Here is a 14,475-nt window from a genome sequence, read left to right on the forward strand (position 1 = left end):
CAGGGGCTGGGCTGTGGGAACCACCTTCCCTGTGCTGTGCCTTATCCAGGATGGCAGACCCACCTTGGCCTTCAACACCTGGCAAAACATGACACAGAACTAGAATGGCTTCTCTGGAAATCCCTGGCAAGGAGCAGAGAAGCTGTGCTGTCCTGACTCTGTAGGCAGAGCTCCACTTTCACAGGTGCCCAGGTTTTCAGAGGGAGCTGGGTGGGTTGGTTCATACCCCCTGGCCTGACTCCAGAAGGGAATTAGAGATTGTCTTCAAGTGTCATCTCTCTGCCTCCCTCCCTGATGCCTCTCCATAAATCTGTCCTGCTTTTATGGGAGCGATTCCACAGATTGCCTTGAAGGTGGGAATGTCTGCAGGAAGAAATAGATACTGACATTGAATGCTTCCATTTCATTGGGAATGAACCTTTCCATTCCCCTGGATTGGCTGGAGGGTAATGAACTGCACTTCCATGTGAGGAAGTTCCCCAGTGCTCTCAAAATGCAGTGGGCTGGGCTGATCATCCCAGCATGAGCTAAGGGTGGGTTTGCTGATTTGCAGTCCCATGGAAACTGAGTCTTTTCATCAGGTACCTACACCCAGCACAAATACAGTCAGAGAAACATGTGGCAGCCTGGGCACACTCTGGTTTCCTGCACAGTATTTCAGAGACTCTCAATCTGATGGCATTTCTTGTATGGACGAAGAGTGGCTGATTAGCCAAATGTCAGACTTGATCCTAATCTCTCTGCCTGCTTCCATGATAAAAACCCTCTAGTGAGTTTATACTTCAGGAATGCAAGTCTTCCAAGCAATTTATCTTTTTCTTGTAGCTCTTCATGGTTTAGTGCATCTGCTATTTGTATTCCAATTAATTACTGGCACAAGTGATTACATGGGGTTTAAGTACAATTAGGACCAGGATATAATTGTGTTTGAAAGGGCTGTGGATGCTTTCACACATGGTTTCCCTGCTGGATGAGTGTGGTCAGTCTCTCCAGCGGTCTCCAGCTGTCTTCAGCTTTTCATCTTATTTCTCCCTAATTGTTAGTGCAGTGACTTCAATCTTTCATTGGGAAATGTTCTTGCTTTCTGCCTCTTAGAGTACATTAGCTTCTAAAGGGAAAAGCATCCTTTTAAACCTGCCAGAGAGGCAGTAAACAGTGAGACATAACTTTGTACAAGGCATCTGCTGTCAGGATTGATTAAAAACCACAAACTAAACGATTTAAATTTGTTGGATAGCAGGTGATTCAGTGCCCTCTCAGCATGCCAGTGTCGTTGTTGCTCTTTTGTTACAAGATAATTGTGTGTTCAATGCAGTGTGATCCTCAGGAGCCAGCCCAGGCCTTGGAGATGTGCCTGTGTTGGCCAGGTTTTCCCCTCCCATGGGTTTATGAAGCATGGAGGGAGAGTAAAACCACAACTCCATAATGGAAAAAGGCTGGATTCCTTAGGAACTCCCCTGAGCTCATCCCCCAAGACCTCATTATCCCCCAAACCCTGTCTGTAGCTCTTCCTTGAAGGCAGCCCAAGGCCAGCATGGTGCCCTGCAGCTCCCTGCCCGTGGTGAGCCTGGCCATGTGCCCCTGAGGTGGCAGTGCTGGCGAGGTGCAGGTCTGATCTCCATCCCACATGCAGGAATTTGGAGCTGCTGGCCCATCAGGACTCCCCAGGGTGATTGGTGGCCCTGCTCAGCTGCTGCTCCCAAAGCCTGTCAGAGCATTTGGGCTGGCTGAGACCCCCATGCAGACCCCTGCAGGGGCTGGGCAGCCTCAGGAGACAGGAACAGAGGGGAAAGGGCAGCTGTGGGGCTGCAGGGGGGCAGAGGTGCTTCTCTGCCTGCCCTGTGTCTGTGCTTGCTTCCTTGGTGGACTCAGACTCTATTGGGAGCAGCTGCCTTCTAGGAGAGAAGGGAGGTGGCTTAAACTGGAATCTGGTGCCTGCTGGGAAAGTGCTGGTCTGAGCTGAGCAAGAATCTTACAGAGATTTGAGGTAAAAGGCTTCTTAAAACAGTCCCAGACCCTGAAGGGAGGGCTTTGAGCCCTGTTTCCATGGTGGGTGTTTGCCTTGGGCTGCTGTTTGCTGGGCTTTGAGGTGCCTGGCTGGGACATGCATGGGCAATACAGGCACTCTCCTGGTACTGGGTGAAGCTGCAGTTCAGTGTTTGTGTCTGTGAGAAGGGGGAAGAGTCAGTACAGAAGGAACTGCAGTGCCTTCATGACTTTCTTTAACATTTTTCCCAAGGTCTGAGCCTGAGTGCTGGTGTTCTGGATAAAGCTGTAAGCATGTTTGCTCCTGCTGCATGGCAGCAAAGAAAGCAATCATTTGTTTTGGCTCCCTCTTGGGAACTGGTCTTTAAACTTGTATAGCCTCCTAATGTTTATCCCAAATGGCTCTTAGTACTCTTGCTGTTTCAATTTTCCCTGCCTTCTAAAGATCCATCTGAAGACACTTGAGAAAAACAGTGCAAAAGCTCTGACTTGCTCCTTTCAATTTAAGCCTCTTACACCATTTGATCCAGCAAATGCTGCATTTTTAAATCTCTTTTTTTTTTAATGGATTTCTGGCTTTTTTAACCTTTGCCCTGTTCCCTCCCAGTAAATTCCCACAATAAGAGCAGGGTTTTTCCCAGCTCACTGAATTTAGCATGACCAGATTGAGGATCAGTTTCACCCTTGCTAAATCCAGTGCTTGAAGCCTTCAGGGCCAGCAGAGGCCCTGGCTCTGGATGGCCATTTAGGCTGGATTCAGGGTATTTGGTCAGGAAATAGTTGAGAAAACCAGAGCTCATCTTACCCCAAAAGAATGCAATACAGTGTAAGGTGGTGAGATGCTGAAGCCTTGATGAAATTTAGAGTGTGGAGTGTTTCTTGAGAAAGCAAAAGGGGGATAGCCCTGTGTTTGCCAGCCTATGATGCCCTCACATTGCTGGAAAAACAAATTCCTGGGCTGTGTGGTGAGGCTATGAGTATATCCCTTTATTCAAACCCTTCCCAACAATACACACACAAAAAAGTGGAAACATTCTCATTGAGAGAGCTTTTTATTGTTTTTTATTTGCAGTGTGGTAATTCACTGGAGTGTGGAAAATGATGTTGCAAGTAATTTCAGTTGAAGCTCTTAAAGCTGTTCTGTGCTTGTAATACTGCATTAGCTCTGCCCTGTGTTAGCTGGCTCTCAAGCTTAGTAGCAGGAGTCTCCTTTGAATGTATCTGAGAAACCATCAAATCCTCTTTTAGCTAAAAGTCAAGCAAGCTCCTTGGGGAGCAGTTTGATGGGATTGACACTAATTCCAGCCTTAACACTCTTCTGCATTCAGATAACCTTGCCCAAAGCTGGGGCAGGGATGGGGGTGTTCATGCCAGGAGCCCACTCCACATGGGAGCCTTCAGCACCACCCAAAGCTGTGCCCAGCTGGTGGGCAAACCATGGCTTATGGCACACTTGGGGCCTGGAAAAGGACAAACACAGCTGATAGATCTCAAATTCTGCCTGCACCTGGGAGCTGTGTAGAGGGGAGATGGGACAGGATCTTTGTGGTCACCTCAGGACCCCCAAAACCACACAGTCAATGGGCTGCTTTTGTTGTGTGGCCTCACTGGTGCTCACAAGGCTTCTCAGATAAATCCCAAGAGAAGATCCCTGCCCTAAACCAGCCTGCTGTCTGCATTAGAGATAACAATAGGGGATAAACATAAAAAGAAAATCAAAGGATTAAAATCAGTGAATGTTAATAACCTGAATATATTCAAAGATCTGGGCTGAAAAAAGGGAGACAACAAACAGGGAGTGGAAGTTAAAGGCCCTAATAAGTGGGAGTTACAAAAAATGGAGCCATCTGTTCCAGCTGAAAACAAGAGCACTCTGCTTTTGTGAGAAGTATTTTCCTTCTTCTACTCAAACTTTAAAATGCTGAGTAAAATTTCTACAATTGGTTTAAATGGATTTAGGTGGCTAAAAAAGGGAAATATAGAATGTCATATTTAAATGCAACCAATTTTTCTCTTCTCACTTCTAAATTTAAAGGAAGGTTAAGCCATGTTGAGAGTTTTTCATGACATGGCAGGAGTGGTATTTGACTTTGGGCTGAGGTTTCCACAGGAAAGGAAGAGCAGAGGTAGGAGTGAACTCTTGGTTCCATGGAAGTACTGGTATGACCTCAGTGATTTCACAGGAGAAAGGGTCCCCCCTTGCAAAAGGCAATTTTCTGGTAAATACATTACAGCTATAGCGCCAGTGCCCCAGGACACGTCCAGGGTTAAGCCACCTCCTCCTTTTCCACACAGCACCCCCTACTTTAGTAGGTATCTGGGTCAGGGTACAGGAGGAAGCCCATGAAGGTGGAATCATTGAGGTTGTCAGCATAGACCCCATTCTTGTCCCCGTTCCCATACACCTGGAGCCAGACCTCGTCCCCGGAGCTGAGGTGCAGCAGGACGGAGCCGCTGGCTTGGTCCACGTTGTTGTTCTGGAACTGGTCGTAGGTGAAGATGACAGCCTTGTCCTTCCTGTAGAGGCTGACCTTGACGTCTGACAGGTACACAGTGAGGTGGTAGGAGAAGAAGTAGGTGCCGGGCACGTTGCAGAGGAACTTGCCCGTGCTGGGGTCGTAGTGGCCCTGCTCGTTGTAGAAGATCTTGCTGAAGCGGATGGGGACGTTGGGGGCCGGGCTCCGCTCCGTCAGCCCCACGCTGAAGGCAGAGCGCTGCACAAAAGCATCTTTGCCCTTCTGCCCTGGGGTTCCAGGAATTCCAGGAGATCCAGGGGGTCCGGGAAAGCCTCGGCTTCCTACTGGGCCCGGTTCACCTTTGGGACCTGCTGGACCTGTGGGACAGAGTGGGGCTGGGAGCTGTGCTTGCACTGTGTTGGAAGCTGCTGCTGAAATGCAGAGGGGGCTGTGGTGTGAGCCCTGCTCAGCACAGAGCTGAGGAAGGGCTCAAGGATCTCAAGAGCCCCCAGAGGCTGTGACAGCAAGTGGAAACCCTGCTCACCCCCCACCCTGGCTGTGTGCTAAGCTGCTGAGAGCAGCACATCAGAAAAAACATCATTAACTGGGGAAAAAAAACCACACCAAACTCTTTGACTTGGGTTACGGAATCTGCACCCCAGGAGATAATCAAAAGCCATCTGGATAAAGATCAGGCATGGACCCACCAGACATGAAACCTGTTGGGACTGGGACAGGAACTGGGACTTGAGCAATGACATACCACCTGCTCCTCACCAACCTTCATCTCCTTTATCTCCCTTGAGTCCATCTCTTCCATCCTTCCCATCCCGGCCGGGGGCACCGTTGTGGCCAGGGTAGCCGGGTGCTCCTCCCATCCAGTTGGCACATGGCATTTTGGGGTCAGGCTGGGGGGTCTCCTGGGCAGCCACCCCTGTGGAGTAGGGGGCCAGCAGCAGCAACGAGCACAGCAGGAACCCTGCCAGGCCCCTCATCGCTGGTTCCTGATGTGGACAACTGCTTTGTTAGCTTTAAAGGTTAATAGAGAAAAAAAGTGAACACTCTTCCCACCCTCCCCCAAATAACAGAGAGGCACAGAAGACTAAATTTCAATCAGTCTATCTGAAGGAAAGCAGTTTGTGCTGCTGGTGTGAGGTCCATGAGCCAAGCTGGACCCCTGGGGCACAGCCAGAGCAGAGAGGAGCAAAGACCAGCTACCCCCCAAGCCCTCTCAGGCTCTGTGCAAGGCACAGAGGTTTCAGGACCCAGCACGGCAGATGCCAGGGTATCTGTGGCTGATCTCCTTGCAAAGCTCTGCTCAATTAGCTACAAAAAGCCCTGGCTCCTGCCTAGGTGAGTGAGCAGCTGATGGGAGGCATGGGGCTGGCAGAGTTGTCTCAAAACCTCCACAGCCTAGAGGCCAGGCAGGGGTGGGTTCCCCTGCACGTACCTAACACAAACAGAAACCACAGCCAGGCTTCCCAGCTTCCCTGAGCCACAATTTGAAATTATGATACTGGAGGTTTTTTCCATCTGAATTGTTTTTTGATTATGGGAAGACAAATTGTGCAGTGTTTAGGCACTGTAGGATTGCATTTCTCTTTAATCTGGCTGCTTTGCTGGTCAGAGCAAAACCAGGTCGGTGGTGACACCCTGCAGCCAGCCTGGCTTTGTCCTATGCTCCCAGCCCCTGGTGGGCTTTGAGCCAGGCTTTTAGAACACAAGATATTTTAAAATTACCATTGTTGTGTGATACTGCTCCCTGGGCAGGGTTTATACTCTGGAACAGTAAAGGTATCTTGTTAGGAGCATTGTAAGTGGCATAACAGGCAATAAAAAGTGAGCAACAGCATGGCAATTAGAGTCCCTTAGCTCTGTAATTTTCAAGAAAAATAATATTTTGGAGCAATTTCTTTGCAGGGTTGCTTTTCCTAGGCAAGCTATTCAAATGTCATATTTTAAATAATGTCTTATTAGCTCTGGTGTAATTGCTTGAAAGGAAGCTGAAGAAATGTGCTGGTTTTAGCTGGGGCACAGTTAATTTTCTTTGTCCATGTGTTGTGTTTTGGATTTGTGGTGAACACAGGGCTGATACCACAGGGGTGTTTTTGTTATTGCTGAGCAGTGCTTGCACAGCATCAAGGCTTTTTCTGCTCCTCATGCCACCAGTGAGGAGCCTGGGGTGCACAAGGAGTTGGGAGGGGACACAGCCAGGACAAGTGACCCCAGCTGACCCGAGGGATATTCCAAACCATGGCATCATGCTCAGCTCTAAACCAGGGGTAAGGCTGGCCCCAGGCTGCTCCTGGGGGCCTGGCCAGTTATCAGTGAGTTGGTGCTGAGCATCTGTCTTCATTTGCATCACTTGTCTTTCTCTCTTTGTTATTTTCCTTTCCATTACAATTTCTTATTGTTATTATTACTATTTTATTTCAATCACTACATTGTTCTCATCTCTCCCCATGAGTGTTCTCACTTTTACCAGGGCAATTCTCTCCCATTCTGCTGTAGCAGGGGTGAGCGAGTGGCTCTGTGAGTCTCAGTTGCAAGCTGGGCTTAAACCACAACAGTAACAAAGAGGTTGCCATGATTTCAGTTATTCTTGCAAAAAAAGTGTTTATACTGAGGATATTGAAGGGGCTTTGAACAAAGAAAATCAAAAGCTTTCTTTAATGGCTTTGGTGGGCAGTGCCTAACACTTAAACTCAAATCCCAAATCCGTGCCCAGCCAGCCAGGCTCCAGCAATCCAGCAGCCACCCAGCACTCTGAGATGGCAGTGCCCTGCCTTGGGGGCAGTTTTGGGGCTGAGGGTGCTGTGAGGTCCAGTGGGCACAGCCTGAGCCCCTTAGGCAGTGTTCCTGTGTCCCTGCACTTTGGGGAGACAAACATCCCCTTGCAGCAAGGGATGTGGTGATTGTCCAGGGACCAGCATGGGGCAGTGAAACTGATGTCTATAAATCCTGAAAGTGGCTTGGTTTGCTGAGCAAGGTGTGCACAGTGATCACACCTGGCCATGCCCCAGTGGGACCCTTGTCCCCCCTGCCTGGGTCCCCTCCAGCTCATGGACATACCCTTCCAAAACCAGCACAGGCTGTCTGGGAACACCTAACTGTGTTAAAACATGGTGGTGATCCATAGAAATGTGGCTCAAAATTGTGTTTCTTGTGCTGTGTTTTGGTGATTTTGTTGGGCTTAGTTCTGCTTTCTGGTGCCCTGCCTAGAACTCAAATATCATCTCAATTTTAGTGGTGTGCCCCACAGCCAGGTCTTCTACTGGTGCAAAATAACCCCTCCTGTAAGGCCACCAGCAGTGCAGGTGTGAGGAGCCAAAGCAGGGCTACAGAGCCTTTTCTGAGGGCTGCCTGGCCAGTCTGCTCCAGAGAGCTCAGTCATGCCCTCCTCAGCATCAGAGCACACATCACACACTCAGTGCTCCCCTTTCTCAGGAGAAAAGTGCTGTGATGTGCAAGGAAAGAACATCTATCCCCACAGTTTAACTCAAGCACAGGTGATTTCTGTGCTGGAGAAGCCAAGCAGTTCTCTGGCATAAGTATGTCTTACAAAGGGGAAGATTTAAGCTGTGTCTATCAGATCTGAGCTTAAACTCTGGTTTAGAAGTGACATCCCTTTACTCGGTGAGGTTAAACATGAAATAATCTGCTATATTTGAATGTCAGTCATACCTTTTGGACAAGAAATAGATGAACAAGAAATAGATGAGCTCTGTGCTGCTGGTGGCTTTCAGTGATTGCCTGGCAGCTGCTGTATCAAAGGCACATATCTGTTAAATGAAGCTTATTCATTTATCAGCAGAAACCACAGTAGCATCTGTGAGAACAATGCCATTCCTAAGGGCTACATCATGATTCAGAATTTAAATTTCAGATTGCACTATATCAAAAATTATATACTCTAAGCCCCCACATCTTTCTGCACAAAACAGACTGAGAAGTCCATCTGTTTTCCCACTGGAGAATTTCCCTCAAAGGGTATCAACCAGGGCTTTGGCTTATGTCAAAGGTTTTTCTTTTTGTAATTCTCATAGTGTAGTTTTTGCTGATGTTCCAGAGGGCTCACACCGTAAATGTGGGTGGTGCAGGTTTCTGGTGAGGAACTGGTGCCACTCAGGGAGATTTGGACAAACCCAGTCTTCCCTGGAGTCTTTGAGGAAAGAGGTGAATTGAAAGGTGCCAGTGCAATATTTACTGTTACAGCCATGCAGTTTCTCACTGTTCTTCCTAAATACTTTTTGATTTAGGAGTTCTGTTCTCTAAATAGTGTTTCCAAAAAGGGGAGTATGAATCTAATGGGGATCAGCTATTCTTGGTTTAAAATACTGTCTGGCTATTACGAGAATAATTCTGAGAAAGAAAACTTCTTGCAAACAGAAAAGTCTGTCCGATTCAGCCCAAAAGAAGAGAAACTCCTGAACTTAGTAAGGAGGGAGGAAAAAAAAAAATCATGCTTACCAGCTGCTTTGAGTCCTGGTTGGCTTGCTGCAGTCTGTTTAGAGAGTGAAGTCTGGCTATTGCATCCTGAGGGCACAGGGAGCTGTCAGCTCAGACACTGCAGCTCCCTTTGCTATTGCGCATGCTGACCTAAAACTTGGGTTTTCCCATTAATTTTTCCTGGACATAACTTAAGTTTTGGAACAGATATTTAATCCACTGGGATAGCTTGGGAAGATGGCCTTACAGGGAAAAGATGGCTTTGGGAATTGGACAGGAACTGGAAGAGCAGTGGTTTGCTGGAGAGCCTGTGGGAGAGCCTGCTCAGCCAGGGCTGTGCCTGCTGCTCTCTGCAAATTGGGAAATGCTTTAGTGGCTGCTGGAGAAAGTGTGTCCAGCTCACAGCAATGCACACTCGTGGGGCTTTCAGTGTGCTAGGAAATGAATTATTGTGGAATAAGTTTGGGCTTCTCCTTTTAACTGCAAGAACCATTCCTAGAGGCTGGAGGCTGCTGCCACACCAAAGAAGGGCAAAGCTGCCCCAGGGGGAGGGCAGCACTGGGGGAAAGTTCCTTTTTAAGGCACCTAAGCTTGTGCCAGCACTATTGTAAATGACTGGAGTAATTCCAGCCCTAGGATGGCTTTCCACCTATCGAGCTTTTTGGCTTTAGGTCAAAACCAAATCTCTTTCTCCCTGTATCTTTCTCCTTCCCAAAGCAGAGGTGGAACCTTAGCTAGCAGAGGCGTTCCTCTGCAGCTGCTCTGGGGAGTTCAAAGTTAGCTAGGTGGAACCTTGGCAAAACTGAGTTCCCAAAATCATACCAGGAAAAAATTGTGTGGTGTTGCAACTGGGCATGGGGAGCTGATGTGCTTGTGAGAGGGGAAACTCATCTGAGTGAATGCCAGTACTGGCATGGCAGCATTCTGAATTGCTGAGTTGTTTTCAAGACCTGGCTATTGGGAGGGACTAAAAAGATGGAAAAATGAGCACATAAATAACTTTTTATATGTAGAGCTGGAAGTCAGCAAGAGTGAATATTTAAGCCTGAGGAGAAGGTGCTGAAAGGAGGAGGCACAGGACAACTGTCTGCCTTGTTCTGGTCAAGCCCTTGGTCCAGCATTTGAAGAATATTTGTAGTTTTTGTTGGATTATGGGTTTTGCATGCAATGTTGAGACTTAACCTCTCATGCAACCCCAGTAAAATACCACAGTAGTCTAGTTGGATATGTTTTGTTATAAATGTGATTATCTAGGGCCATGTGCATTTGTGTGCATGCAAGGTCAATATTTCTGTCAAAGTCTCCTGAGCAATGAATGGAGGAGCAGGACCTTGGAACTGAAACTGGACCTGCTTCTGCTGTGGAGTGAGAGGTTTTCAGCTGCCCCTGCCCCAGGTAGGAGCAAGACAAGGCTCCTTCCCCTGTCAGCTTTTGGCTGGAACCCCAAAATTCATGACTGGGATATTTGTTAGGCTGCCAGGAGCTGAGGATTGGACCTGAGGTGTTTTACAGGTAGTGGTGCAATTACCTCATGGTCTTTCAATTCAGTTGTCAGGGAAGTACCACAGTGATAAATTTTTCAGTGATCCATCAAACATATTCCCAAACATTATCCCTGCCTCCCAGAAGAGAGGTGGAAGTTTATCTCTGGGGGTACAACCAGCTGATACAACCCCTGGCACACCTGCCTGCAGTTATGTTGTGTTGCACACTTGATTTGCAGGTTGGTGCTGGCTCCTGTTCCTGCTGCAGAGGGAGATCTTGTACAATGCAGAAAGCTGCTTCTGGCTTTGTGATAGGAGAACAAATCAAATGCCTTTGGCTCTGCCTGGTGACAAGCAAAACCTGGCACCAAATGTGGGCTGTCCTGGCAGTGCCCACAGCTGCAGTGCTCAGGGACAGCAGTCTGGATGGACTGAGGGGTGTTTTGGCACAGAGAAAGCTGCTGCTCACAAGTCCTGCAATGCATTCTCTGCTTTGCTCTGTGGTCACCAGCCCTCCTGTGTGGGACCCATTGCCAGTACCTAACTTGGCTACAGGCCTTGTGCTGAGCCTGGATGTTTCCTCTCTTGGACCTGATGCAAGCCAGCCAATATGAAAAACCCAAAACTGACTTGATGGATTGTGGCTCGCATCTTTCAATAAGAATTAAATATAAGCACAAGGTTATATTTAGCCATCTATAAACAGGAATAAAATAGAGCAGAGGCTCATTATCAGCTGTGCTCTGTCAGATCCCTGTAGCTGCCTTGGTCACAGGGAGGCTGGGACAGCTGCCTCAGAGGGAGGTTGGGGACAGTCCAGGCCCTGTTAGCAGGGTCTGTGCCATGAGGCTGGGCCAGGAGCCCTCACTGCCCAGCACTGTCCTGTCCCAGCAGGATCAAACCAGCACCACAGTGGAGCCCAGTTCCATGGGAACCCTCATCCCCCTGGCTGTCCCTCCCTGAGGCTGCTCTTCCTGTCCAGAGCCGGGCTCCTCCGCTGGGATCTGTGTGAGCCCTGTGCTCCCACTCACTGTCCTCAGGGATGCCAGGTCATCCCCTTGTCCTCCCTGTGGCCCTGGATACTGCATGTCCCAGAAACAACACATTCCCCACTTTGCTAAAAATGGCCCAAACTGTTGATGCTGTCTGGCAGGCGCCCTGGCAGGCTGCTCCTGCTATTCTGGTGCTGTCTGGAGAGACCACGGCCTCTGTGCCAGGGTGCACATCTCCATGCCAGGGGCAATGCTGGCTGCAGCCCAGGGCACCACAGGCAGCCTGGACCAGGCCCACTGCTGTGGCCAGCCAGACCCTGTGCCCCTTCCTTCTGTGAAAAACACCAATCACTTGGTTTTTAAAATTTTACAAGTTTAATAGTAATAAAATGGTTATAAAAATAGTAATATAATTAGAGTAATAATAATTTGGACAATTTGGATTAGGACAATATGAGACAATAAAAACGAAGAGTTACGGATGTCCGGGTACCTTATTCTGGGCAGCATGAGAGGGGACCCATGTTAACCCCGAAAGGGGACCCACGTTAACAGAGGATTAACCCTTAAAAACAACAGCCTGTTGCATGTTCATACACCTCATCCATGATGCATAAATTCCATTCAAACACAGGATTCTGTCTGGGCAGTGTCAGCTTCTTCCTCTGAATCCTGACAGTGTCTTCATGGCTGAGCAAGGCAGGAAGAAGTTTGTTTCTTCTGATAAGGGAGCAATAAATTCTCTTTCTCAGAAAGATTCAGGTGTCCTGTGGCCGCTATATGGTGCAAGTCCTTTCTTTAAAAAGGATCTTACATAGCATAGTTTCTATTTTAACATTTTGTTATAACCTAAAACTATATTTAACGCACTACTTAAGAAAATTAACACAGCATAACTTTCTAACATAACACATATAATATTCATTTTAATATTTGCGAAAAGGCAATCATAAATACGCATTTTTCACACTGCCACCGCCTCATGGGCACTGGGGCAGGACAGCAGCGAGGGCTGAGGGGGCGGCTCCCAGAGAAAGCCGTAAAATGGCCTGAGCTGCCTTCCCCAAACCGCGACTGCCCGCGGTCCCAGGCATCCTCCCCGTCCCTGTACAGCCTTGCACTTCCCTCTAGTGGCTAATGGTTAATGGAGCTCTCCCTATGCCCGGCCCGAGGCTGGCAGCCCGCTCCTGCGTGCCCTCCGGGCCAGCTCAGCCCCTTCCCCGCGAGGCGGGCTCCGGGTGGCTGCACCTGGGCCGTCCATGTCCCCAGCAGAGCCAGCAGGGAGGCACAAGGGCCATGGCCATGCCGTTCCTGTCACACCTCACGGGTTTGTTTGTAATTCCCATGAATTACAAACTCCCGGGCCCTGATGTTCCCCCTGGCTTTTCCTCCATGAGCGTGGGGAGGTTGCACAGGTCCAGGGATGGGCAGGGCTGGCAGCAGTGCCCAAGGCCAGGCGTGCAGCAGGGGACAGTGGCTTCCTGTGGCCATGGCACAGCCCAGCTGGGCTCTGCAGGGTGGCTGCTCGCCCGAGGCCATGGCAGTGATGAGGGGTGGGGGACAGGAGGCCTCTGGGAGTCAGGAGCCCACAGGGGACATGACTCCTTCCTGTCACACTTTGCTGTGCATTGCACAAGACCAGCAGAAGAGTTTTTGGCCACAAGGGATTTTCCATTCACTGAGGGATGGATCCCCAGCCCCAGCTATGGATCTGCTGGGCATTAGCTGACTCCCTGCCTTTTGCAGGTGAGGGATGTGCCATGTGCCATGGGGTGGCTTTGGCACTGGCCTGCTGGGCCAGTGAGCCCTTCTCCCAGCGCTGGACTCTCCTGGACTCTCATCCAGGGATGCTGAGCCACCACTTGGGTCTGGGGACAAGGGGACACACCACGCTGGGTGGGCTGGGGGACCCTGGCCCTGGCTGAGGCACCCACTGCCACACTCTGCCTTTGCTCGGGGCCAGCCTGCCCAGCGCTGGGCTCCTCCTTTCCCAGCCCATTTCACACAGACAAACGGGCTCTTTTCCTCCCTCTGATGGGCAGCTCGGACAGAGCAGCTCCCTGCCAGGCTTGAGCAACAGCACGTTTCTCTTCTTGGCCATTGCAAATAAACTTCCCTGGCCTCAGGGGAGCCCTGCTTGGCTCCTAACGAAGTGAGGGATCGTGGCACAGCAGGAGTTCTCATGCCGAAGGGACATTGAGACGTTTTGTCCAGGAAGCAGAGCCCTGTAAATACTGCCCAGAGCTCCTTTTATTGAGTCACAGCTGTTCCCAGGGCTCTCGTTTGTGCACTCTGACTTCAGGGTGCTGCTTTGGCCTCCCCGGGCTGGCCAGGGGAACCAGGGGGTTCTGCATGATGGCATCCAGCATCCCTCTGCTCTGGTGAGCCAGGCACTGGCTGCTTTCACAGAATCACAGAACCACGGAATCACAGAATCACAGAAACACAGAATTACAGAATAATGAGGCTGGAAGAGACCTCTAAGATCATCCAGTCCAACCTATGCCCTAAGACCTCACCCAGACTATAGCACCAAGTGCCATGTCCAGCCTTTTTTTAAACACATCCAGAGATGGTGATTCTACCCCCTCCCTGGGAAGAGCATTACAGAGCTTTATTACTTCCAGCACTGCCCTGGCTCGTCCGGGGCTCCCTCTTGGCTGGAAGGAGCAGGTCAGGGAGCAGAGTGAGCTCAGTGCTGCGGTGTGCGGGTCACCCCCGTGAGCGCCTCCCCTCCGAACGCCCCCAGCTTTCACTCCTGTAGGGATCGCATCTTCCGCCAGGAGCCTGAGAGCGCACCTCAGCCTGGCTGAGCTGTTAATGAGCGACTTAATGAGGTTGCCACTTGCCCGTTCAAATGAGCAGCTTGTCAGAACTCAGTGCATCCCTCTGGGTGCCCAGAGTTGCCAAGGACCCCGTTGGGGCGCTCGGAGACCCTGGCACACAGCCCAGAACACCTGGGGATTTGATTTTGACCCCTGGAGCAAGTTACCAGCTTTGTATGAAGACCTGAAAGTCACAGAGGTTTGAATGGTGTAATAATAAAATTATCACAGGGTGAAAATGTAGATTTTAGGATTTTTGGTAAGGGGGTTATGGGGACAAGAT

At 49.7% G+C, this 14,475-nt stretch overlaps 1 protein-coding gene across 1 annotated transcript; it reads right to left on the bottom strand.

The window, feature by feature from the left end:
• Positions 1-3,019: 3,019 nt before the first annotated feature.
• On the bottom strand, positions 3,020-8,962 carry LOC136560763 (adiponectin-like). The gene is made up of 3 exons (XM_066556798.1): positions 8,913-8,962; positions 5,224-5,446; positions 3,020-4,819 (listed from the first exon to the last, which is right to left on the bottom strand). The coding sequence occupies exons 2-3, from the start codon at positions 5,435-5,437 to the stop codon at positions 4,293-4,295; spliced, it is 741 nt and encodes a 246-aa protein (XP_066412895.1). The 5' UTR covers positions 5,438-5,446; positions 8,913-8,962; the 3' UTR covers positions 3,020-4,292.
• Between the last annotated feature and the right edge of the window lie 5,513 nt (positions 8,963-14,475).

This window comes from Molothrus aeneus, chromosome 10 (genome assembly GCF_037042795.1).
Source record: "Molothrus aeneus isolate 106 chromosome 10, BPBGC_Maene_1.0, whole genome shotgun sequence".
NCBI lineage: Eukaryota > Metazoa > Chordata > Aves > Passeriformes > Icteridae > Molothrus > Molothrus aeneus.